Genomic DNA, 26839 nt, shown 5'->3' with positions numbered 1-26839 from the left:
AGTAACACTAAGTATAGATAATGCAGCAGGGATCGCAGCTACAGAGTAACACTAAGTATAGATAATGCCGCAGGGATCGCAGCTACAGAGTAACACTGTAAGTATAGATAATGCCGCAGGGATCGCAGCTACAGAGTAACACTGTAAGTATAGATAATGCCGCAGGGATCGCAGGTACAGAGTAACACTGTAAGTATAGATAATGCAGCAGGGATCGTAGCTACAGAGTAACACTGTAAGTATAGATAATGCCGCAGGGATCGCAGCTACAGAGTAACACTGTAAGTATAGATAACGCCGCAGGGATCGCGGCTACAGAGTAACACTGTAAGTATAGATAATGCTGCAGGGATCGCAGCTACAGAGTAACACTAAGTATAGATAATGCAGCAGGGATCGCAGCTACAGAGTAACATTAGTATATATAGAAATAAGAAATTGATCACCAGCGCTCCACAAATAACCCACGTCACCAAGTTAATTCACCACTTCATAGTGAGTAAAGGAAAGATATTACCAATTGTAGATATATCATTCACATCAAAAACAGCTGATTCGTTAACTCTTTCTTTACAGAACCTGTAAAAGACCGTGTCCACCTTCATATAACACAGAGCTACCTTAGCTCATAAAGGGGTACACAGATTTAAAAGTAATATAGTGCAAATTATCCTTTGATTTTTAAAAGCACGGATTTAATACACATTAAACTTACAAACATAGATGATAAAAGCGCATGTAGTAAAAATCCCCATTAGGCATTCACAGCAAAGAGGTCCAGGTAGAAAACCCTGTTGGATATGGGTCAGCTGGTAAATCAGGCTCCGGAACCGGACTCCAACACCTGGACTTTCAGTGTAGCAGCAGCCTTGGTCTGGGGCAGTACCAACGGGAGAGCAGTACGCTTAACGCGTTTCGGATCAGTATCCTTCGTCAGAAGCGTAATGGTCTGCTCCTCCAACTCCCTATAAATACCCTAAGCTAATACATGTATCACCTGATCTTCATTGCCGCTAATCGGCTTTGTCCGCGCCGGTGCAGTCCCGTCACTATAACCGGATCCAAGATGGCCGTGCGTTCCATGCGGCCGGAAGTCGTCATCGAAATCCCGTACTCCAATCGTACTTATCATGGCTGTGCGTTCCACTTAGCCAAAAGGTTATATGCGACGTTTCCAGTTAATCATATGCATCATCACTGTGCGGCTTGTGCGTTCCAGAATACATGTATATAGTTGGTGATTGCGCTCCATACTTAAATTAGTAATAAACGTACCTCAAAGATAAAAACAGTTTTAATAATAGGCACAAAATACAAATGACGACATTAAAAGGATTATTGTTAAAAATAGGAATGCCATAATGTACACGAAGTGTATGTCCAATAAAAATTTAAGTAAGAAAACATTTTAATTCAAAGTCCCCATTTAATCCCCTGGGGACAAGGGTACCCAAATGGTGGATCCATTTCATCTCCGTCTGTGATAATTTTTTTTCCACATTCTGTGTTTTCCAATGAGGCTGAATTTGTTGTATACCCCAAAAATTACTAATATTACACTCCTTAGACGCATGGCATTCCTTAAAATGAGAAGAAACAGTGTGCGTAGACAGACCCTTTTTTATATTGTAAACATGTTCTGCTGCCCTCACTTTGAGACAATCGCCGCAGCGATGATAACCCTTTGTTCTAATACTTTGTCTCGGGTAATGATGGGGCTTTTCTGTAAATAAATTTTGGTCTGTCGGGTATCACTCCCCCTAATAGGGGGTCTTGTTTTAATAATTTCCAATTAGAACCAATAATTTTTTCTATGGCTTTATGTTTAGCATTATACTGACTGACAATTGGAAATTATTAAAACAAGACCCCCTATTAGGGGGAGTGATACCCGACAGACCAAAATTTATTTACAGAAAAGCCCCATCATTACCCGAGACAAAGTATTAGAACAAAGGGTTATCATCGCTGCGGCGATTGTCTCAAAGTGAGGGCAGCAGAACATGTTTACAATATAAAAAAGGGTCTGTCTACGCACACTGTTTCTTCTCATTTTAAGGAATGCCATGCGTCTAAGGAGTGTAATATTAGTAATTTTTGGGGTATACAACAAATTCAGCCTCATTGGAAAACACAGAATGTGGAAAAAAAATTATCACAGACGGAGATGAAATGGATCCACCATTTGGGTACCCTTGTCCCCAGGGGATTAAATGGGGACTTTGAATTAAAATGTTTTCTTACTTAAATTTTTATTGGACATACACTTCGTGTACATTATGGCATTCCTATTTTTAACAATAATCCTTTTAATGTCGTCATTTGTATTTTGTGCCTATTATTAAAACTGTTTTTATCTTTGAGGTACGTTTATTACTAATTTAAGTATGGAGCGCAATCACCAACTATATACATGTATTCTGGAACGCACAAGCCGCACAGTGATGATGCATATGATTAACTGGAAACGTCGCATATAACCTTTTGGCTAAGTGGAACGCACAGCCATGATAAGTACGATTGGAGTACGGGATTTCGATGACGACTTCCGGCCGCATGGAACGCACGGCCATCTTGGATCCGGTTATAGTGACGGGACTGCACCGGCGCGGACAAAGCCGATTAGCGGCAATGAAGATCAGGTGATACATGTATTAGCTTAGGGTATTTATAGGGAGTTGGAGGAGCAGACCATTACGCTTCTGACGAAGGATACTGATCCGAAACGCGTTAAGCGTACTGCTCTCCCGTTGGTACTGCCCCAGACCAAGGCTGCTGCTACACTGAAAGTCCAGGTGTTGGAGTCCGGTTCCGGAGCCTGATTTACCAGCTGACCCATATCCAACAGGGTTTTCTACCTGGACCTCTTTGCTGTGAATGCCTAATGGGGATTTTTACTACATGCGCTTTTATCATCTATGTTTGTAAGTTTAATGTGTATTAAATCCGTGCTTTTAAAAATCAAAGGATAATTTGCACTATATTACTTTTAAATCTGTGTACCCCTTTATGAGCTAAGGTAGCTCTGTGTTATATGAAGGTGGACACGGTCTTTTACAGGTTCTGTAAAGAAAGAGTTAACGAATCAGCTGTTTTTGATGTGAATGATATATCTACAATTGGTAATATCTTTCCTTTACTCACTATGAAGTGGTGAATTAACTTGGTGACGTGGGTTATTTGTGGAGCGCTGGTGATCAATTTCTTATTTCTATATATACTATTGATCCCTTTAGTGCTATGGGGATGCACTTTTAGAATTTTGATTATAAGCTGCATCACAATTTGTTTGCGCAGATTGTCTCTCAAACACATTTTTTCTGTTGTTCTACAGAGTAACACTGTAAGTATAGATAATGCCGCAGGGATCGCAGCTACAGAGTAACACTAAGTATAGATAATGCAGCAGGGATCGCAGGTACAGAGTAACACTGTAAGTATAGATAATGCCGCAGGGATCGCAGCTACAGAGTAACACTAAGTATAGATAATGCAGCAGGGATCGCAGGTACAGAGTAACAGTAAGTATAGATAATGCCGCAAGGATCGCAGCTACAGAGTAACACTGTAAGTGTAGATAATGCAGCAGGGATCGCAGCTACAGAGTAACACTGTAAGTATAGATAATGCAACAGGGATCGCAGCTACAGAGTAACACTGTAAGTATAGATAATGCCGCAGGGATCGCAGCTACAGAGTAACACTGTAAGTGTAGATAATGCCGCAGGGATCGCAGCTACAGAGTAACACTAAGTATAGATAATGCCGCAAGGATCGCAGCTACAGAGTAACACTAAGTATAGATAATGCCGCAGGGATCGCAGCTACAGAGTAACACTAAGTATAGATAATGCCGCAGGGATCGCAGCTACAGAGTAACACTGTAAGTATAGATAATGCCGCAGGGATCGCAGCTACAGAGTAACACTAAGTATAGATAATGCCGCAGGGATCGCAGCTACAGAGTAACACTAAGTATAGATAATGCCGCAGGGATCGCAGCTACAGAGTAACACTGTAAGTATAGATAATGCAGCAGGGATCGCAGCTACAGAGTAACACTGTAAGTGTAGATAATGCCGCAGGGATCGCAGCTACAGAGTAACACTGTAAGTATAGATAATGCCGCAGGGATCGCAGCTACAGAGTAACACTGTAAGTGTAGATAACGCCGCAGGGATCGCAGCTACAGAGTAACACTGTAAGTATAGATAATGCCGCAGGGATCGCAGCTACAGAGTAACACTGTAAGTGTAGATAACGCCGCAGGGATCGCAGCTACAGAGTAACACTGTAAGTATAGATAATGCCGCAGGGATCGCAGCTAGAGAGTAACACTGTAAGTATAGATAATGCCGCAGGGATCGCAGCTACAGAGTAACACTGTAAGTGTAGATAACGCCGCAGGGATCGCAGCTACAGAGTAACACTGTAAGTATAGATAACGCCGCAGGGATCGCAGCTACAGAGTAACACTAAGTATAGATAATGCAGCAGGGATTGCAGCTACAGAGTAACACTGTAAGTATAGATAATGCCGCAGGGATCGCAGCTACAGAGTAACACTGTAAGTATAGATAATGCCGCAGGGATCGCAGCTACAGAGTAACACTGTAAGTATAGATAATGCCGCAGGGATCGCAGCTACAGAGTAACACTGTAAGTATAGATAATGCAGCAGGGATTGCAGGTACAGAGTAACACTGTAAGTATAGATAATGCCGCAGGGATCGCAGGTACAGAGTAACACTGTAAGTATAGATAATGCCACAGGGATTGCAGCTACAGAGTAACACTGTAAGTATAGATAATGCCACAGGGATCGCAGCTACATAGTAACACTAAGTATAGATAATGCCGCAGGGATCGCAGGTATAGAGTAACACTGTAAGTATAGATAATGCCGCAGGGATTGCAGCTACAGAGTAACACTGTAAGTATAGATAATGCCGCAGGGATCGCAGCTACAGAGTAACACTGTAAGTATAGATAATGCCACAGGGATCGCAGCTACAGAGTAACACTGTAAGTATAGATAATGCAGCAGGGATCGCAGCTACAGAGTAACACTGTAAGTATAGATAATGCCGCAGGGATCGCAGGTACAGAGTAACACTAAGTATAGATAATGCCACAGGGATTGCAGCTACAGAGTAACACTGTAAGTATAGATAATGCCACAGGGATCGCAGCTACATAGTAACACTAAGTATAGATAATGCCGCAGGGATCGCAGGTATAGAGTAACACTGTAAGTATAGATAATGCCGCAGGGATTGCAGCTACAGAGTAACACTAAGTATAGATAATGCCGCAGGGATCGCAGCTACAGAGTAACACTGTAAGTATAGATAATGCCGCAGGGATCGCAGCTACAGAGTAACACTGTAAGTATAGATAATGCCGCAGGGATCGCAGCTACATAGTAACACTAAGTATAGATAATGCCGCAGGGATCGCAGCTACAGAGTAACACTGTAAGTGTAGATAACGCCGCAGGGATCGCAGCTACAGAGTAACACTGTAAGTATAGATAATGCCGCAGGGATCGCAGCTACAGAGTAACACTGTAAGTATAGATAATGCCGCAGGGATCGCAGCTACAGAGTAACACTGTAAGTATAGATAATGCCGCAGGGATTGCAGCTACAGAGTAACACTGTAAGTATAGATAATGCCGCAGGGATCGCAGCTACAGAGTAACACTGTAAGTGTAGATAACGCCGCAGGGATCGCAGCTACAGAGTAACACTGTAAGTGTAGATAACGCCGCAGGGATCGCAGCTACAGAGTAACACTAAGTATAGATAATGCCGCAGGGATCGCAGCTACAGAGTAACACTGTAAGTATAGATAATGCCGCAGGGATCGCAGCTACAGAGTAACACTAAGTATAGATAATGCAGCAGGGATCGCAGGTACAGAGTAACACTGTAAGTATAGATAATGCCGCAGGGATTGCAGCTACAGAGTAACACTGTAAGTATAGATAATGCAGCAGGGATCGCAGCTACAGAGTAACACTGTAAGTGTAGATAACGCCGCAGGGATCGCAGCTACAGAGTAACACTGTAAGTGTAGATAACGCCGCAGGGATCGCAGCTACAGAGTAACACTAAGTATAGATAATGCCGCAGGGATCGCAGCTACAGAGTAACACTGTAAGTATAGATAATGCCGCAGGGATCGCAGGTACAGAGTAACACTGTAAGTATAGATAACGCCGCAGGGATCGCAGCTACAGAGTAACACTGTAAGTATAGATAATGCAGCAGGGATCGCAGCTACAGAGTAACACTAAGTATAGAAAATGCAGCAGGGATCGCAGGTACAGAGTAACACTAAGTATAGATAATGCAGCAGGGATCGCAGCTACAGAGTAACACTGTAAGTATAGATGATGCCGCAGGGATCGCAGCTACAGAGTAACACTGTAAGTATAGATAATGCCGCAGGGATCGCAGCTACAGAGTAACACTAAGTATAGATAATGCAGCAGGGATCGCAGGTACAGAGTAACACTGTAAGTATAGATAATGCAGCAGGGATCGCAGGTACAGAGTAACACTGTAAGTATAGATAATGCCGCAGGGATCGCAGCTACAGAGTAACACTAAGTATAGATAATGCAGCAGGGATCGCAGGTACAGAGTAACACTGTAAGTATAGATAATGCCGCAGGGATTGCAGCTACAGAGTAACACTAAGTATAGATAATGCAGCAGGGATCGCAGGTACAGAGTAACAGTAAGTATAGATAATGCCGCAAGGATCGCAGCTACAGAGTAACACTGTAAGTGTAGATAATGCAGCAGGGATCGCAGCTACAGAGTAACACTGTAAGTATAGATAATGCAGCAGGGATCGCAGCTACAGAGTAACACTGTAAGTATAGATAATGCCGCAGGGATCGCAGCTACAGAGTAACACTGTAAGTATAGATAATGCCGCAGGGATCGCAGCTACAGAGTAACACTAAGTATAGATAATGCCGCAAGGATCGCAGCTACAGAGTAACACTAAGTATAGATAATGCCGCAGGGATCGCAGCTACAGAGTAACACTAAGTATAGATAATGCCGCAGGGATCGCAGCTACAGAGTAACACTGTAAGTATAGATAATGCCGCAGGGATCGCAGCTACAGAGTAACACTAAGTATAGATAATGCCGCAGGGATCGCAGCTACAGAGTAACACTAAGTATAGATAATGCCGCAGGGATCGCAGCTACAGAGTAACACTGTAAGTATAGATAATGCAGCAGGGATCGCAGCTACAGAGTAACACTGTAAGTGTAGATAATGCCGCAGGGATCGCAGCTACAGAGTAACACTGTAAGTATAGATAATGCCGCAGGGATCGCAGCTACAGAGTAACACTGTAAGTGTAGATAACGCCGCAGGGATCGCAGCTACAGAGTAACACTGTAAGTATAGATAATGCCGCAGGGATCGCAGCTACAGAGTAACACTGTAAGTGTAGATAACGCCGCAGGGATCGCAGCTACAGAGGAACACTGTAAGTATAGATAATGCCGCAGGGATCGCAGCTAGAGAGTAACACTGTAAGTATAGATAATGCCGCAGGGATCGCAGCTACAGAGTAACACTGTAAGTGTAGATAACGCCGCAGGGATCGCAGCTACAGAGTAACACTGTAAGTATAGATAACGCCGCAGGGATCGCAGCTACAGAGTAACACTAAGTATAGATAATGCAGCAGGGATTGCAGCTACAGAGTAACACTGTAAGTATAGATAATGCCGCAGGGATCGCAGCTACAGAGTAACACTGTAAGTATAGATAATGCCGCAGGGATCGCAGCTACAGAGTAACACTAAGTATAGATAATGCCGCAGAGATCGCAGCTACAGAGTAACACTGTAAGTATAGATAATGCAGCAGGGATCGCAGCTACAGAGTAACACTGTAAGTATAGATAATGCCGCAGGGATCGCAGCTACAGAGTAACACTGTAAGTATAGATAATGCCGCAGGGATTGCAGCTACAGAGTAACACTGTAAGTATAGATAATGCCGCAGGGATCGCAGCTACAGAGTAACACTGTAAGTATAGATAATGCCGCAGGGATCGCAGCTACAGAGTAACACTAAGTATAGATAATGCAGCAGGGATCGCAGGTACAGAGTAACACTGTAAGTATAGATAATGCCGCAGGGATTGCAGCTACAGAGTAACACTGTAAGTATAGATAATGCCGCAGGGATCGCAGCTACAGAGTAACACTAAGTATAGATAATGCCGCAGGGATCGCAGCTACAGAGTAACACTGTAAGTATAGATAATGCAGCAGGGATCGCAGCTACAGAGTAACACTAAGTATAGATAATGCAGCAGGGATCGCAGCTACAGAGTAACACTGTAAGTGTAGATAACGCCGCAGGGATCGCAGCTACAGAGTAACACTGTAAGTATAGATAATGCCGCAGGGATCGCAGCTACAGAGTAACACTAAGTATAGATAATGCAGCAGGGATCGCAGGTACAGAGTAACACTGTAAGTATAGATAATGCTGCAGGGATCGCAGCTACAGAGTAACACTGTAAGAATAGATAATGCTGCAGGGATCGCAGCTACAGAGTAACACTGTAAGTATAGATAATGCAGCAGGGATCGCAGCTACAGAGTAACACTGTAAGTATAGATAATGCCGCAGGGATCGCAGCTACAGAGTAACACTGTAAGTATAGATAATGCCGCAGGGATTGCAGCTACAGAGTAACACTGTAAGTATAGATAATGCCGCAGGGATCGCAGCTACAGAGTAACACTGTAAGTGTAGATAACGCCGCAGGGATCGCAGCTACAGAGTAACACTGTAAGTGTAGATAACGCCGCAGGGATCGCAGCTACAGAGTAACACTAAGTATAGATAATGCCGCAGGGATCGCAGCTACAGAGTAACACTGTAAGTATAGATAATGCCGCAGGGATCGCAGGTACAGAGTAACACTGTAAATATAGATAACGCCACAGGGATCGCAGCTACAGAGTAACACTGTAAGTATAGATAATGCAGCAGGGATCGCAGCTACAGAGTAACACTAAGTATAGATAATGCAGCAGGGATCGCAGCTACAGAGTAACACTGTAAGTATAGATGATGCCGCAGGGATCGCAGCTACAGAGTAACACTGTAAGTATAGATAATGCCGCAGGGATCGCAGCTACAGAGTAACACTAAGTATAGATAATGCAGCAGGGATCGCAGGTACAGAGTAACACTGTAAGTATAGATAATGCCGCAGGGATTGCAGCTACAGAGTAACACTGTAAGTATAGATAATGCCGCAGGGATCGCAGCTACAGAGTAACACTGTAAATATAGATAACGCCGCAGGGATCGCAGCTACAGAGTAACACTGTAAGTATAGATAATGCAGCAGGGATCGCAGCTACAGAGTAACACTGTAAGTATAGATAATGCCGCAGGGATCGCAGCTACAGAGTAACACTGTAAGTATAGATAATGCCGCAGGGATCGCAGCTACAGAGTAACACTGTAAGTATAGATAATGCCGCAGGGATTGCAGCTACAGAGTAACACTGTAAGTATAGATAATGCCGCAGGGATCGCAGCTACAGAGTAACACTGTAAGTGTAGATAACGCCGCAGGGATCGCAGCTACAGAGTAACACTGTAAGTGTAGATAACGCCGCAGGGATCGCAGCTACAGAGTAACACTAAGTATAGATAATGCCGCAGGGATCGCAGCTACAGAGTAACACTGTAAGTATAGATAATGCCGCAGGGATCGCAGGTACAGAGTAACACTGTAAGTATAGATAACGCCGCAGGGATCGCAGCTACAGAGTAACACTGTAAGTATAGATAATGCAGCAGGGATCGCAGCTACAGAGTAACACTAAGTATAGATAATGCAGCAGGGATCGCAGGTACAGAGTAACACTAAGTATAGATAATGCAGCAGGGATCGCAGCTACAGAGTAACACTGTAAGTATAGATGATGCCGCAGGGATCGCAGCTACAGAGTAACACTGTAAGTATAGATAATGCCACAGGGATCGCAGCTACAGAGTAACACTAAGTATAGATAATGCAGCAGGGATCGCAGGTACAGAGTAACACTGTAAGTATAGATAATGCCGCAGGGATTGCAGCTACAGAGTAACACTGTAAGTATAGATAATGCAGCAGGGATCGCAGCTACAGAGTAACACTGTAAGTGTAGATAACGCCGCAGGGATCGCAGCTACAGAGTAACACTGTAAGTATAGATAATGCAGCAGGGATCGCAGCTACAGAGTAACACTGTAAATATAGATAACGCCGCAGGGATCGCAGATACAGAGTAACACTGTAAGTATAGATAATGCAGCAGGGATCGCAGCTACAGAGTAACACTGTAAGTATAGATAATGCAGCAGGGATTGCAGCTACAGAGTAACACTGTAAGTATAGATAATGCAGCAGGGATCGCAGTTACAGAGTAACACTGTAAATATAGATAACGCCGCAGGGATCGCAGCTACAGAGTAACACTGTAAGTATAGATAATGCCGCAGGGATCGCAGCTACAGAGTAACACTGTAAGTGTAGATAACGCCGCAGGGATCGCAGCTACAGAGTAACACTGTAAGTATAGATAATGCAGCAGGGATCGCAGCTACAGAGTAACACTGTAAGTATAGATAATGCAGCAGGGATTGCAGCTACAGAGTAACACTGTAAGTATAGATAATGCCGCAGGGATTGCAGCTACAGAGTAACACTGTAAGTATAGATAATGCAGCAGGGATTGCAGCTACAGAGTAACACTGTAAGTATAGATAATGCCGCAGGGAGCGCAGCTACAGAGTAACACTAAGTATAGATAATGCCGCAGGGATCGCAGCTGCAGAGTAACATTAAGTATAGATAATGCAGCAGGGATCGCAGCTACAGAGTAACACTGTAAGTATAGATAATGCCGCAGGGATCGCAGCTACAGAGTAACACTGTAAGTATAGATAATGCAGCAGGGATCGCAGCTACAGAGTAACACTGTAAGTGTAGATAACGCCGCAGGGATCACAGCTACAGAATAACACTGTAAGTATAGATAATGCAGCAGGGATCGCAGCTACAGAGTAACACTGTAAGTATAGATAATGCAGCAGGGATTGCAGCTACAGAGTAACACTGTAAGTGTAGATAATGCCGCAGGGATCGCAGCTACAGAGTAACACTAAGTATAGATAATGCCGCAAGGATCACAGCTACAGAGTAACACTGGAGGACAGGACTCTGGAAAGATGAGCTGGGAGGAAGAGTCAATGCAGGCTTTCCAGGAGAGACTATCTGACAGTCAGGCCTGCTGTATGCTCGGCCTCCCCTGCTAGCAGATGTAAGCCATGGGAAGTACAGCCGGCTGTTCTCATATCCCGGCCGGGGTCCACCACTGTGGTACAGACGTTCCACGTAATGGTGGCGGGGAGGGAGAACGCAGCCATTCAAATGATCCAGCGTAATAGGCAAACTCCAAAAGCAGAACTGCAGAGGGATCATCCACAAGCACGCATATGCGTTTCTCGCCCACGCCTCTCGGACGTTTCTTCAGAAGTCGGCCGGGGTGAGAGAGCAGCCGGCTGCCTTTCCCCATGCTCTAATGAGATTTTCACACGTGATCATTGGATTAATAATTGATAGTATATAAGTATATTTATCTGTGCGCCTGATTATACTAATTGTGGTTTTTACCAGGAGAGACACCCTAATTACACAAGTGCACCCTAATTACACAAGTGCACCCTAATTACACAAGTGCACTGCCTGCGGGTCGTGCTGCACCACCCGGCAACCTTCCCGGCTAATCTGACCTACTAGCACAGTCTGTCTGCAGACGAGAAGACAGCAGATCAGCACACCGGCGTCCCCTGCCAAGGCATCTGGTTTAAGGTGTGAGATCGCGTTATTTTTATACTCAGGCATATGTAGACTTCACAAACATGCAAAACAATCATGTTTTTTATAGCCGTAAAAGGTGCAGAGTGCAGCGCCAGGCTAGGGGCCCACGTGGTGGGAGGGATGGAGACTGGCAGTACCCAGTAGTCACTAAGACGCAGGGGACGTGTAGGGGCTGGGACACAGACACGATCCTTCTCTAAATGGATGTAGTCTTGCTGAACAAGCATTTCCAGTGCAGCGATTGGATCATTACACGAAACTGTGCGCCCTTCTCCACTGGCAGCCTGGGGTACATACTTCTCACGCAGCAATTCTTCTATACTGTATTTACAAAGTAACTTACTGTAGGGTAGTGTTTGCCGGGGAACCCTTTCGGTATCCCTGAGGTTTGCACTCGGACTATGGCCAGAGGCGGTCATTTAATTCACCTTGATTGTCTCACACAAGCGTCAGGCCTGCGATCACACAGATCCCCAGGTCCTGATGAAGTGAGAGAACTGATGCAACCGCCGGTCCACAGACACTATCACAATTGCGCAGGTTTGGCGACACAAACTACCATGCACTTAGTTTGGTCTCCACCTGCTTCTAGCACTCAGTAACAGTTATAGCGTGGAATTTATCACAACTGCGTAGGCTCGGCGTCACAGACTATCATGGTTACTTTGCTCTCCCTCTGCTGCTAGTAACAAATAATGGGGGTCATTCCGAGTTGTTCGCTCGCAAGCTGCTTTTAGCAGCATTGCACACGCTAAGCCGCCGCCTACTGGGAGTGAATCTTAGCTTAGCAGAATTGCGAACGAAAGATTAGCAGAATTGCGAATAGACACTTCTTAGCAGTTTCTGAGTAGCTCCAGACTTACTCGGCATCTGCGATCAGTTCAGTGCTTGTCGTTCCTGGTTTGACGTCACAAACACACCCAGCGTTCGCCCAGACACTCCCCCGTTTCTCCAGCCACTCCCGCGTTTTTCCCAGAAACGGCAGCGTTTTTCCACACACTCCCATAAAACGGCCAGTTTCTGCCCAGAAACACCCACTTCCTGTCAATCACACTCCGATCACCAGAACGAAGAAAAAACCTTGTAATGCCGTGAGTAAAATTCCTAACTGCATAGCAAATTTACTTGGCGCAATCACACTGCGGACATTGCGCATGCGCATTAGCGACTTATCGCTCCGTTGCGAGAAAAAAATACAGAGCGAACAACTCGGAATGACCCCCAATAGACGTAGTGAAACCTTAGCAATCTAATAGCTTCTCCAAAGACTGGGACCTGGAGCGTCTGTGGAGTAGACTAATAAAGAACACTTTATTTACCAAAGAAGTACAATGCTTAATGCAGAAAAGTTTTACACGTTACATAGACATATTGCAATGTATTGCAATCTCAGATAAAAAGGAAAAACAGAATAGCGCACAGCTAATCTGGCCAGGAGGAACGACATCAAGCATCAGTACCGGCTGTATGAAACAATGCGTAACGGTGTAACGCTCTGTGACAGGGAAGCGTGTGGCAGGCGCGTTTCTCTGACACGTCGCACACATTTAAATGCTCTTCAGATCACTGTGAGCTGCACTTTTTATGCCCTGCCAGCTGGCACTTGGCTTCAGACACTGATCAAAATGAGATTATCTTTGCTGGTAATAGTGCCCAGTGGCTGGAGGAAAGCATCAAAGGCCTCGCAGCCGGCGGGAGACGCACAGCTGCACCTTACACAGATCAAACACTACAGTCACCTGTACAAAGCTGCAGCCTCAACTCCTATTACCGAGGCACGCAAAGCTGCAATTATCTGAGGACAGAGCATAATGACGCTCCAGATCCCTTTGGTCTAAACAGGGGAGCTGGCAGGAGCACGGAAAACACCGACTGTGCACTCTACTACGCTAGAAACCAATTTATTCATACAGTAGTTACAGAACTATAAAAGAAACGAGCAACGCATGAAAAATAGTTTTGTATATCAGGGTTGTGCGAACAATGACACTATATATAACTGATAATCTATACATATAGTAAAGCTGTGAGGGACGTGTCTTTACATAGCACAATATTTTTTGAGAAATATACTTCTAGGGACTGTTTACGAAAAATAAATTTTCTGAATTTTTGTCTGTCTGTTGGTTCCGGCATCACGCAAAAACGACTGGATGAATCTGGATGGCGTTTTTACTATTGTATAGTGACCTAGAAAGAAACGGACGGACGATCTCGATGTGACATCAGGGAAAGGAGCAATAAAAGAAAAACCAGACGATTGACACATGGCACACTGAAAGTTGGTGTTCCGATCACTCTTCTGCGGAACTTGGCTCCGCCCAAGTTAAGCAGCGGAACCTGACTTACAGTGACTACTCTGCAGAGGAACCTAATTGAGGGGCCGATTGAGACCTGAGAGCTGCTGTGTGTTTTCTCACAGGCTTTGATCAGGTCTGAACTGCGCATGTGTATGCACCGCAATGTGCAGGCGCGACAGACCGCAGCAACGGGGAGTGCCGGTCAGTGATGGGATGGTGCGAGAAATCCGAACGCACCGGCGATCGCAAGGAGATTGACAGGAAGAGGGCGTTTGTGGGTGGCAACTGACCGTTTTTAAGGAGTGTCCAGAAAAATGCAGGAGGGACCAGGCGTTTGGAGGGAGGGTTTCTGACGTCAGCTCCGGCCCCGATCATCGCAGCAGCAAAGTAAATCCTGGGCTGAGCAGAAACTGCACAAACTGATGTTTGTGCAGTTCTGCTACAAATGCAATCACACACCTGCACACATCCAATACCCTCCCCCTGTAGGCGGCGACTACCTGATCGCAGGGATGCAAAAAACGCACCCTAGCGATCAGGTCTGAATTAACCCCTGAGGCAGAAACTATAACTGGATGTGACGCAGGCGAGACCGTGTTTATACCACATATACCCCTGATCCCCAACAATTTTCCTGTAATCGTCCGCTTCGCTATGACGATCAACAAGTCGCAGGGGAAATGCTCAGGGCTGCAGGCGTAGATCTCAGGACCAGCCGCTTCTCCCATGGGCAGCGTTACGTGGCTTGCTCATGAGTTACTAGCTGCAGGCGTAGATCTCAGGACCAGCTGCTTCTCCCATGGGCAGCGTTACGTGGCTTGCTCATGAGTTACTAGCTGCAGGCGTGGATCTCAGGACCAACTGCTTCTACCATGGGCAGCGTTACGTGGCTTGCTCACGAGTTACTAGCCCATTACTCTCTGAAGGAAAAACTGCAAATTTTGTGATCACTGTGTACAATATAGAATAGACATCACAATATTAGATGGCATTACTGACTTTGTAACATTAGTTCCGCAGAGCAATAACAGACATCCACGCGAGCAAACGCTAGTAATAACATTAATAATATGGAACGGCGTAACCATGAGCTATTACCTCCGTCCACTCAGACATTTCCCACTGTGGCCCACACGCTGGGTTTCTGCAGATCTTCTTCTCGTCCGGTTTAGTCATGTCCGTAGAATCGCACAAGTCGCTGTACACGGAGCTGTCAAACCCGGGAGAAATCATTTTCCAGCACCGTACAATGCGGAACTGATAGCCCTCGCCGCACGTCCGCGAACACTCGCTCCAGCTGCTGGTCTCCCACCTAGGATACAGCAAATCCACGTCAGCTGCAACCGGGGTCTCTGTACCAACTTACCGCTGCCGAAACTCCCATACACAATCATCATCATCATTTACACACACAGAGGGGTTTATAGGAGTCTGCACAAAAATCCCTAAAACATTTACAGTGGCCACAGGGGGTAGAGATACAATAGGACGCATTGTAAAGGGGTTCAGTATGAAATACCTGCAATCAAAATCCCGGCGGTCCAAATACCAACAATTGATCGACGGTCAAAATACCGACAAGGTCAAAATACCAACATTTAAAATGTCAACAGGTCAAAAAGTCGACAAAAGTTTTTCATTGGATTTTTTTTGGTGTGGGTATGTCGACATAGGTTGACATGGACACCATATATGTGTACCGCGTCCCCTTACATGGCTTGCGGCTTTGGGCACTGTGCCTCGCACATTATATTCCCCCTCCAGGTCCACTGGGATGATAAAGTATGAACAAGTTGGTTTCAATGAAAAAATCATGAAAAACTCATGTCGACTTTTTGACCTGTCGACATTTTAAATGTAGGTATTTTGACCTTGTCTGTATTTTAAATGTCAGTATTTTTACCGTCAGGCAATGGTTGTGGGCAGGGCCGTCCCGATGCCAAATTATTTGGTAAGCGAATAAATACTTTGGCGCCCACCTAAGCACTTTTGCGCGTGCCCTGAAAAAATTAAGGAGGCGTGGTCTCATTGTAAAAGCCCAGCTGTAGTGCCCCTTACACATTTGCCCACTGTATAAGTGCCCCTTACACATTTGCCCACTGTCTAAGTGCCCCTTACACATTTGCCCACTATATAAGTGCCCCTTACACATTTGCCCGCTATATAAGTGCCCCTTACACATTTGCCCACCATATAAGTGCCCCTTACACATTTGCCCACTATATAAGTGCCCCTTACACATTTGCCCACTATATAAGTCCCTTTTACACATTTGCACACTATATAAGTGCCCCTTACACATTTGCACACTATATAAGTGCACCTTACACATTTGCCCACTATATAAGTGCCCCTTACACATTTGCACACTATATAAGTGCCCCTTACACATTTGCCCACTATATAAGTGCCCCTTACACATTTGCACACTATATAAGTGCCCCTTACACATTTGCCCACTATATAAGTGCCCCTTACACATTTGCCCACTATATAAGTGCCCCTTACACATTTGCCCACTGTCTAAGTGCCCCTTACACATTTGCCCACTATATAAGTGCCCCATACACATTTGCCCACTATATAAGTGCCCCTTACACATTTGCACACTATATAAGTGCCCCTTACACATTTGCCCACTATATAAGTGCCCCTTACACATTTGCCCACTGTATAAGTGCCCCTTACACATTTGCCCACTATATAAGTGCCCCTTACACATTTGCCCACTGTCTAAGTGCCCCTTACACATTTGCCCACTATATAAGTGCCCCATACACATTTGCCCACTATATAAGTGCCCCTTACACATTTGCCCACTGTATAAGTATTTTGACCCATGACAGCACTTGTTTAGTCACGGACGCCGCCTCTGGTATTTGTTATTTTGCTAGTAATGAGAGGAAATACACCCAGAGACTTTATATCTTAGCTAAGTGGAAAGTCAGGCGATGCGGTCCAGTAGACCAGCCACGGTTTGCAGCGTCTGCGCCAGGCATCCGTCACCAGGTGACTGAGTGCATTTCCAGCAGAAGCCTTTATAAATGCAGGGATGATATTTTTGGCCATGGTGAGGTCGGTCGGTCCTGGAACATTGCCCCCTGTGTAATCGGAATATGAGTGTTTACTACGGAGTGTACCTTGGCTGGCATTCCCGCCCAGCACAGAACTCGTGTACGGGCTCGGGGCGGGTCAACGCGTCACAGTGCGAGTCGTCCACTTCTATTCCGTCGTATCGCACACACATTGCATAAATGGACATCACCCCTGTCGGCAGGAGACAAAGCAAAGGTTATATACAGTAGGATAACACACACACACACACACACACACACACACACACACACACACACACACACGTTGCCGTTATGGGAGAGGGGCTTTGTATCTCTATACCCATATACAGTATATGTTTGGTGAAATATTTAAAGAGCATCTGACCCCTACACAGAATGCATGGAGCCACTTTGTGAGCAGAACCAAAACTCCTTAAGAAAGAAGCCTATTATTTCACTAGTCACAACACAGAGGCACAAGGCACTTAGGGACTTGTGCCTCGGTAATGACACTATTTCCTAGTGAAGGGATAGGCTATTGGTTCAGCTCTGCCTGTGCTGTGGGGAAGCCCATACGGTGGTCATAGGGTAGCCTGGCAGTAATAAGGGACTCTTGGTGTCAGAACTTGGAGACATTGGCGAGGGCGATCACCGGGTCTCCGGTACAATCAGCATGAAGCAGGTTTGTTTGTTTTGTTGTTAATAGGTAAAGACAATAGGTTGTTACATTTCTAGTGACTTCAACTGCTGCAGACACACAATGGTCTGATATAGGTTAGTACATAAGGGATCATTCTGACCCGTTCGCTCGCTGCGTTTTAATGCAGCAGAGCGAACCGGTCCCTACTGTGCATGCGCCGGTGCCGTAGTGCGCCGGCGCATGCCAGCCGGCCGAAGGCCGTAGCAGGGATACGATCGCCTCTGCCTGATTTACAGGCAGAGGCGATCGCTGGGCGGGAGGGGGCGGAACGGCGGCTTTGGTCCGGCCAACGCAGGCATGCGTACGGGGGGCGGGCCGCAGCGGCTGCGTGACGTCACACGCAGCCGCTGCGGGCCAGGAAGTGATGAGTAGCTCCTGGCCAGCACGCTAAAGCTGCGCTGGTCGGGAGCTACTCTTGAAGTGCAAAGGCATCGCCGCTGTGCGATGCCTTTGCACTTCTTTGAAGGGGGGCCGGACTGACATGCGGGCCGGGCTAGCCCTGTGCTGGGCGTCCCCCCGCATTTCAGGGAAGTTGATCGTAGCTGTGCAAAATTTTGCACAGCTATGATCAACTCGGAATGACCCCCATGGTTTTGCCTAACTGCTAACAAATTTGCTGCTGCGATGAACTCTGAATTACCCCCGATAAACCCAATGGTTTACGTAGTAAACCAATGTATGTGCAGACCGAATTCTACGTGACGCTCGGCGTTTGGAGTAAGCTACGGCAGACTGCGGCCTCGGTCGCGATGGTGATATGATACTGTGTCTTCGTATTTCCCAGATGCTATTTCATACAGAAGCGTCTTACAGCATTTGAATGTTACTTGTACGGTATTACATAGCGGCTGCCTTGCAGCTGTGCAATAGCAAGCAATGAGTCGACAGGTACAAATTTTTTTTTTTTTGGGGGGGGGGGGATTTGCCACCTCTTAAATATTTCATGTTCTCGCTTCGCTCGCCACACTTCGGGCAAGGTGCCTCGCCCCGCTACCCTCACCACAGCAAACTATTCTATAACCCCCAAAACATGTGTTGACCATTTGTGTGTCGACCATTGCCATGTGGACCTTTGGTAACTGTAAGGAATGTCGACCTTTCATCTGCTGACTTAATGCATGTCGACCATATGTCGTCAACCTATTTGATTGTCTAAGTAGTCACAGAGCACAGGCCACGCTTTGTGGAACCACAGTTACCGCAGCGCCAGATTTATCCTCTATCTTTATAAATCGGGATCCCGACAGCCGGTAAATTAGCTGCATCCCTTTGTGTCATGGCAAAGACATAACCGGTGACCCCAGTGCCACAGAGTAGGAGGACGGCAGCCACTGCTCCCGGTATTATCTCTGCCCACAGTAGACCCTGACTCCTCTCTCCGAGCACAGACTGAGTCTGCAGGATGCACTGACACCGCCTGACCGATGCCTCATAATAAGCTGCCTCCCTGTATTATCTGTGCCCACAGTAGACCCTGACTCCTCTCTCCGACCACAGACTGAGTCTGCAGGATGCACTGACACCGCCTGACCGATGCCTCATAATAAGCTGCCTCCCTGTATTATCTGTGCCCACAGTAGACCCTGACTCCTCTCTCCGAGCACAGACTGAGTCTGCAGGATGCACTGACACTGCCTGATCGATGCCTCATAATTAGCTGCCTCAATGTATTATCTCTGCCCACAGTAGACCCTGACTCCTCTCTCCGAGTACAGACTGAGTCTGCAGGAGGCACTGACACCGCCTGACCGATGCCTCATAATAAGCTGCCTCCCTGTATTATCTCTGCCCACAGTAGACCCTGACTCCTCTCTCCGAGCACAGACTGAGTCTGCAGGATGCACTGACACCGCCTGACCGATGCCTTATAATAATCTGCCTCAATGTATTATCTCTGCCCACAGTAGACCCTGACTCCTCTCTCCGAGTACAGACGGAGTCTGCAGGATGCACTGACACCGCCTGACCGATGCCTCATAATAAGCTGCCTCCCTGTATTATCTCTGCCCACAGTAGACCCTGACTCCTCTCTCCGAGCACAGACTGAGTCTGCAGGATGCACTGACACCGCCTGATCGATGCCTCATAATAAGCTGCCTCAATGTATTATCTCTGCCCACAGTAGACCCTGACTCCTCTCTCCGAGTACAGACTGAGTCTGCAGGAGGCACTGACACCGCCTGACCGATGCCTCATAATAAGCTGCCTCCCTGTATTATCTCTGCCCACCGTAGACCCTGACTCCTCTCTCCGAGCACAGACTGAGTCTGCAGATATGCACTGACACCGCCTGACCGATGCCTCATAATAAGCTGCCTCCCTGTATTATCTCTGCCCACCGTAGACCCTGACTCCTCTCTCCGAGCACAGACTGAGTCTGCAGGATGCACTGACACCGCGTGACCGATGCCTCATAATAAGCTGCCTCCCTGCACACGCACTCAGAGAAGTTCCTTGGTCCCTCCTGGGCATTTGCCAGTGCAAACACTGCTGAGCCCATCTTACCACACTGCTACCAGGAGCCAAGCAGCGGGTGCAAGATGCGTCTCTAGAGGGGGAGTACTGCCTGGCACGACAGGTTGTGGCTGACTCCACCAGTGATCGGCTGTGGGACAGAGGCTAATCATCTATCAGGTGTACAACTGGGTTACCTCTATGGCAACAGCCGCCATGCATTTACCATAACGGCGCCATTACATGTGAGGAGCTTCTTATACACGTGGCTATTCACTGCTGCACTGTCTGACAGCTTGTTACATGGCCCCCTGAGGCCGCGCTGGGACAGCCTTCATCTTTACCAAGTGCAAAGCTGGACTGGCACAAAGCTCACCACAAAATGGGCACATTACTGTGGAATAGCTCCAGCCTGCAGCAGCTACAAATGATACGTTCTCTAACAGGCGTACATGCACTTAGATCCCAGCCTGCATGAGTCGCATGTGTGTGAACAGCCGCACTGCACTGGCCTAGCTGAGAACCCCCATCCCACCCCACCCCACCTCTCCGGCAGTAAGGACTGATATCTGCTTAGCTAGTGCGGGTCTGAGCATGCGGAGTCACACAAGGTACCCAGCGCAAACTGGCGCAGTGTTGCCCATTGGAGCAGCCCCCGTGTCTCAGACCTTCCGCAACAGGCAATGTGAGGACGGGCGCTGGAAGGCTGAACTTCTCCACTGCGCTGGTGTAATGAAACAGCAAAGGGTATACCGTCAGCGAATATCACGCAGCTGCCGGCACCCAAGTCCCCGTTATTAGGGCGCAATACCGCCATGTGCCTGAAGCTGCGCAAAAAGGTCTCTATAGCGGCTAGCAATCACTACACTGCGGATAAGACGTAACTATATATACCACATACGGAGATACAGCACCTATACATGACCCAGAAACTAAAGACATCTCGGGGTTTATTTACTAATATTCGTGTTTTAGCCGTTTTTAAGGGTGTTTGATCTCGAATGGTATCGGGTGCATTTTGCTGCAACTTTTTGAATCCTGATACGGTCATTCACTAAGCTGCCGAGTTTTCCACATTCATTTTTTCAGATGTCGATGTGATTCGTAATGTCAGGCAGTGTTTTACGGGAGTGATGAGTAAAACACTGCCTGACAAAACACAAGGAATCCCGGCCGGATCTGTGAGATCCGTGCAGGGCTTCATTGTGTACCTTTAAAAGGTGTTTAAAGTGTTACAAATTCAGAAAAAAATTGCGTGGGGTAACCCCCCCTCCTAAGCCAAACCAGCCTCGGGCTCTTTGAGCCGGTCCTGGTTGAAAAAATATGGGGGGGAAATTGACAGGGGTTCCCCCATATTTGAACAACCAGCACCGGGCTCTGCGCCTGGTCCTGGTGCAAAAAATACGGGGGACAAAAAGCGTAGGGGTCCCCCGTATTTTTTGAACCAGCACCGGGCTCCACTAGTCAGAGAGATAATGCCACAGCCGGGGGACACTTTTATATAGGTCCCTGCGGCCCTGGCATTAAATCACTAACTAGTCATCCCTGGCCGGGGTACCCTGGAGGAGTGGGGACCCCTTAAATCAAGGGTTCCCCCCCTCCAGCCACCCAAGGGCCAGGGGTGAAGCCCGAGGCTGTCCTCCCCATCCAAGGGCGGCGGATGGGGGGCTGATAGCCAAGTGTAAAAATAAGAATATTGTTTTTTGTAGCAGTACTACAAGTCCCAGCAAGCCTCCCCCGCAAGCTGGTACTTGGAGAACCACAAGTACCAGCATGCGGTGGAAGAACGGGCCCGCTGGTACCTGTAGTACTACTGCAAAAAAAATACCCAACAAAAAACAGGACACACACACCGTGACAGTAAAACTTTACAACATACATGCACAACTACATACATACATACTTACCTATGTTCACACGAGGCTCGCTCCACTTCTCCATGTCGAATCCTCGGGGTACCTGTGAATAAAATTTTACTCACATAATCCAGTGTAGCTTGTGTCCTGTTTGTAATCCACGTACTTGGCAAAAAAACAAACCGAAAAACCCGATCCACGCACTGAAAGGGGTCCCATGTTTACACATGGGACCCCTTTTCCCGACTGGCGGGACCCCCCGTGACTCCTGTCAAAGAGGGTCCCTTCAGCCAATCAGGGAGCGCCACGTCATGGCACTCTCCTGATTGGCTGTGCGCTCCTGAACTGACAGTCAGGCTGCGCACTGAAGATACAATGTAGCGCATAGGCGCTACATTGTATCCAATGGTGGGAACTTTGCGGTCAGCGGTTAAGGTTACTCGCTGTCAACCGCTGACCGCAAAGTTCCCACCATTGGATACAATGAAGCGCCTATGCGCTACATTGTATCTTCAGTGCGCAGCCTGACTGTCAGTTCAGGAGCGCACAGCCAATCAGGAGAGTGCCATGACGTGGCGCTCCCTGATTGGCTGAACGGACCCTCTTTGACAGGAGTCACGGGGGGTCCCGCCAGTCGGGGAAAGGGGTCCCATGTGTTAACATGGGACCCCTTTCAGTGCGTGGATCGGGTTTTTCGGTTTGTTTTTTTGCCAAGTACGTGGATTACAAACAGGACACAAGCTACACTGGATTATGTGTGTATAATTTTATTCACAGGTACCCCGAGGATTCGACATGGAGAAGTGGAGCGAGCCTCGTGTGAACATAGGTAAGTATGTGTGTATGTAGGTGTGCATGTATGTAATAAAGTTTTACTGTCACGGTGTGTGTGTCCTGTTTTTTGTTGGGTATTTTTTTTGCAGTAGTACTACAGGTACCAGCAGGCCCTTTCTTCCACCGCATGCTGGTACTTGTGGTTCTCCAAGTACCAGCTTGTGGGGGAGGCTTGCTGGGACTTGTAGTACTGCTACAAAAAACAATATTCTTATTTTTACACTTGGCTATCAGCCCCCCATCCGCCGCCCTTGGATGAGGGGGACAGCCTCGGGCTTCACCCCTGGCCCTTGGGTGGCTGGAGGGGGGGAGCCCTTGATTTAAGGGGTCCCCACTCCTCCAGGGTACCCCGGCCAGGGGTGACTGGTTAGTGATTTAATGCCAGGGCCGCAGGGACCTATATAAAAAAGTGTCCCCCGGCTGTGGCATTATCTCTCTGACTAGTGGAGCCCGGTGCTGGTTCAAAAAATACGGGGGACCCCTACGCTTTTTGTCCCCCGTATTTTTTGCACCAGGACCAGGCGCAGAGCCCAGTGCTGGTTGTTCAAAGGGGGAACCCCTGTCAATTTCCCCCCCATATTTTTTCAACCAGGACCGGCTCAAAGAGCCCGAGGCTGGTTTGGCTTAGGAGGAGGGACCCCACGCAATTTTTTTTTACAAGTTTTTACAGTAAACAGACCCTTTCTCATAGATAACCATGCACAGATCTCACTGATTCGTGCATGGTTATCCAAACTCGACTGGAAAAAGCAGGTCTATTTTTTTGCTGCTTTTTTTAACGATTCGCAAAAAAATACACCCGCACTTGACCACTCAGAGACTAACACCCAAATACGAATGAATAGTGAATACCCGTGTTGTATGAAATAACAGCCGCTTTTGACCGATGGTCTATTCATTCGTATTTCTGACCTTTGCAAATCAAACCATTACGAATAGCCCAAACACTGCAGAGATTTGTGCTTAGTGAATTCCCGTGTTGGGACTTAGAAAAAAAAACACAAATCGGGCAAACTCGGATTATTAGTAAATATTGGCCCTCATTTCTATCACTACACTGCGGATAAGACGTAACTATATACCACATACTGAGATATAGCACCTATACATGACCCGGAAACTAAAGACATCTCATTTCTATCACTACACTGTGGATAAGACGTAACTATATACCACATACTGAGATACAGCACCTATACATGACCCAGAAACTAAAGACATCTCATTTCTATCACTACACTGCGGATAAGACGTAACTATATACCACATACTGAGATACAGCACCTATACATGACCCAGAAACTAAAGACATCTCATTTCTATCACTACACTGCGGATAAGACGTAACTATATACCACATACTGAGATACAGCACCTATACATGACCCAGAAACTAAAGACATCTCCTTTCTATCACTACACTTCGGGTAAGACGTAACTATATACCACATACTGAGATATAGCACCTATACATGACCCGGAAACTAAAGACGTCTCATTTCTATCACTACACTGCGGGTAAGACGTAACTATATACCACATACTGAGATACAGCACCTATACATGACCCGGAAACTAAAGACGTCTCATTTCTATCACTACACTGCGGGTAAGACGTAACTATATACCACATACTGAGATATAGCACCTATACATGACCCGGAGACTAAAGACATCTAATTTCTATCACTACACTGCGGATAAGACGTAACTATATACTACATACTGAGATACAGCACCTATACATGACCCGGGAACTAAAGACGTCTCATTTCTATCACTACACTGCGGATAAGACGTAACTATATACCACATACTGAGATACAGCACCTATACATGACCCGGAAACTAAAGACATTTAATTTCTATCACTACACTGCGGATAAGACGTAACTATATACCACATACTGAGATACAGCACCTATACATGACCCGGAAACTAAAGACATTTAATTTCTATCACTACACTGCGGATAAGACGTAACTATATACCACATACTGAGATACAGCACCTATACATGACCCAGAAACTAAAGACGTCCCATTTCTATTACTACACTGCGGATAAGACGTAACTATATACCACATACTGAGATACAGCACCTATACATGACCCAGAAACTAAAGACGTCCCATTTCTATCACTACACTGCGGATAAGACGTAACTATATACCACATACTGAGATACAGCACCTATACATGACCCGGAAACTAAAGATGTCTCATTTCTATCACTACACTGCGGGTAAGACGTAACTATATATACCACATACTGAGATACAGCACCTATACATGACCCGGAGACTAAAGACATCTCATTTCTATCACTACACTGCGGATAAGACGTAACTATATACCACATACTGAGATACAGCACCTATACATGACCCGGAAACTAATGACGTCTCATTTCTATCACTACACTGCGGGTAAGACGTAACTATATATACCACATACTGAGATACAGAACCTATACATGACCCGAAGACTAAAGACATCTCATTTCTATCACTACACTGCGGATAAGACGTAACTATATACCACATACTGAGATACAGCACCTATACATGACCCGGAAACTAAAGACGTCTCATTTCTATCACTACACTGCGGGTAAGACGTAACTATATACCACATACTGAGATATAGCACCTATACATGACCTGGAGACTAAAGACATCTCATTTCTATCACTACACTGCGGATAAGACGTAACTATATACCACATACTGAGATACAGCACCTATACATGACCCGGAGACTAAATATGTATCATTTCTATCACTACACTGCGGATAGGACGTAACTATATATACCACATACTGAGATACAGCACCTATACATGACCCGGAGACTAAAGACGTCTCATTTCTATCACTACACTGCGGATAAGACGTAACTATATACCACATACTGAGATACAGCACCTATACATGACCCGGAGACTAAAGACATCTCATTTCTATCACTACACTGCGGGTAAGACGTAACTATATACCACATACTGAGATACAGCACCTATACATGACCCGGAAACTAAAGACGTCTCATTTCTATCACTACACTGCGGATAAGACGTAACTATATACCACATACTGTGATACAGCACCTATACATGACCCGGAGACTAAAGACATCTCATTTCTATCACTACACTGCGGATAAGACGTAACTATATACCACATACTGAGATACAGCACTTATACATGACCCAGAGACTAAAGACGTCTCATTTCTATCACTACACTGCGGATAGGACGTAACTATATATACCACATACTGAGATACAGCACCTATACATGACCCGGAGACTAAAGACATCTCATTTCTATCACTACACTGCGGATAAGACGTAACTATATATACCACATACTGAGATACAGCACCTATACATGACCCGGAGACTAAAGACGTCTCATTTCTATCACTACACTGCGGATAAGACATAACTATGGCCCTCATTCCGAGTTGTTCGCTCGCAAGGCGAATGTAGCAGAGTTACACACGCTAAGCCGCCGCCTACTGGGAGTGAATCTTAGCTTCTTAAAATTGCGACCGACGTACGCGCAATATTGCGATTACAAACGAGTTAGCAGTTTCAGAGTAGCTCCAGACTTACTCTGCCTGTGCGATCATTTCAGTGCTTGTCGTTCCTGGTTGACGTCACAAACACACCCAGCGTTCGCCCAGGCACTCCCACCGTTTC

General features: G+C 46.3%; 1 protein-coding gene across 1 annotated transcript in view; it reads right to left on the bottom strand.

The window, feature by feature from the left end:
* ADAMTSL2 (ADAMTS like 2) overlaps nt 1–26839 on the bottom strand; it is a 414165-nt gene that overhangs the window by 70102 nt on the left and 317224 nt on the right. The window contains exons 18-19 of the mRNA XM_063935800.1: nt 17373–17499; nt 15331–15544 (exon numbers count right to left, since the gene is read on the bottom strand). Of these exons, the coding sequence (XP_063791870.1) occupies nt 15331–15544; nt 17373–17499 (341 nt within the window). The remainder of the gene's footprint in view (nt 1–15330; nt 15545–17372; nt 17500–26839) is intronic.

Source organism: Pseudophryne corroboree, chromosome 8, assembly GCF_028390025.1.
Source record: "Pseudophryne corroboree isolate aPseCor3 chromosome 8, aPseCor3.hap2, whole genome shotgun sequence".
In the NCBI taxonomy this organism is placed as follows: Eukaryota; Metazoa; Chordata; class Amphibia; order Anura; family Myobatrachidae; genus Pseudophryne; species Pseudophryne corroboree.
This window is presented reverse-complemented; position numbering and strand designations above follow the sequence as displayed.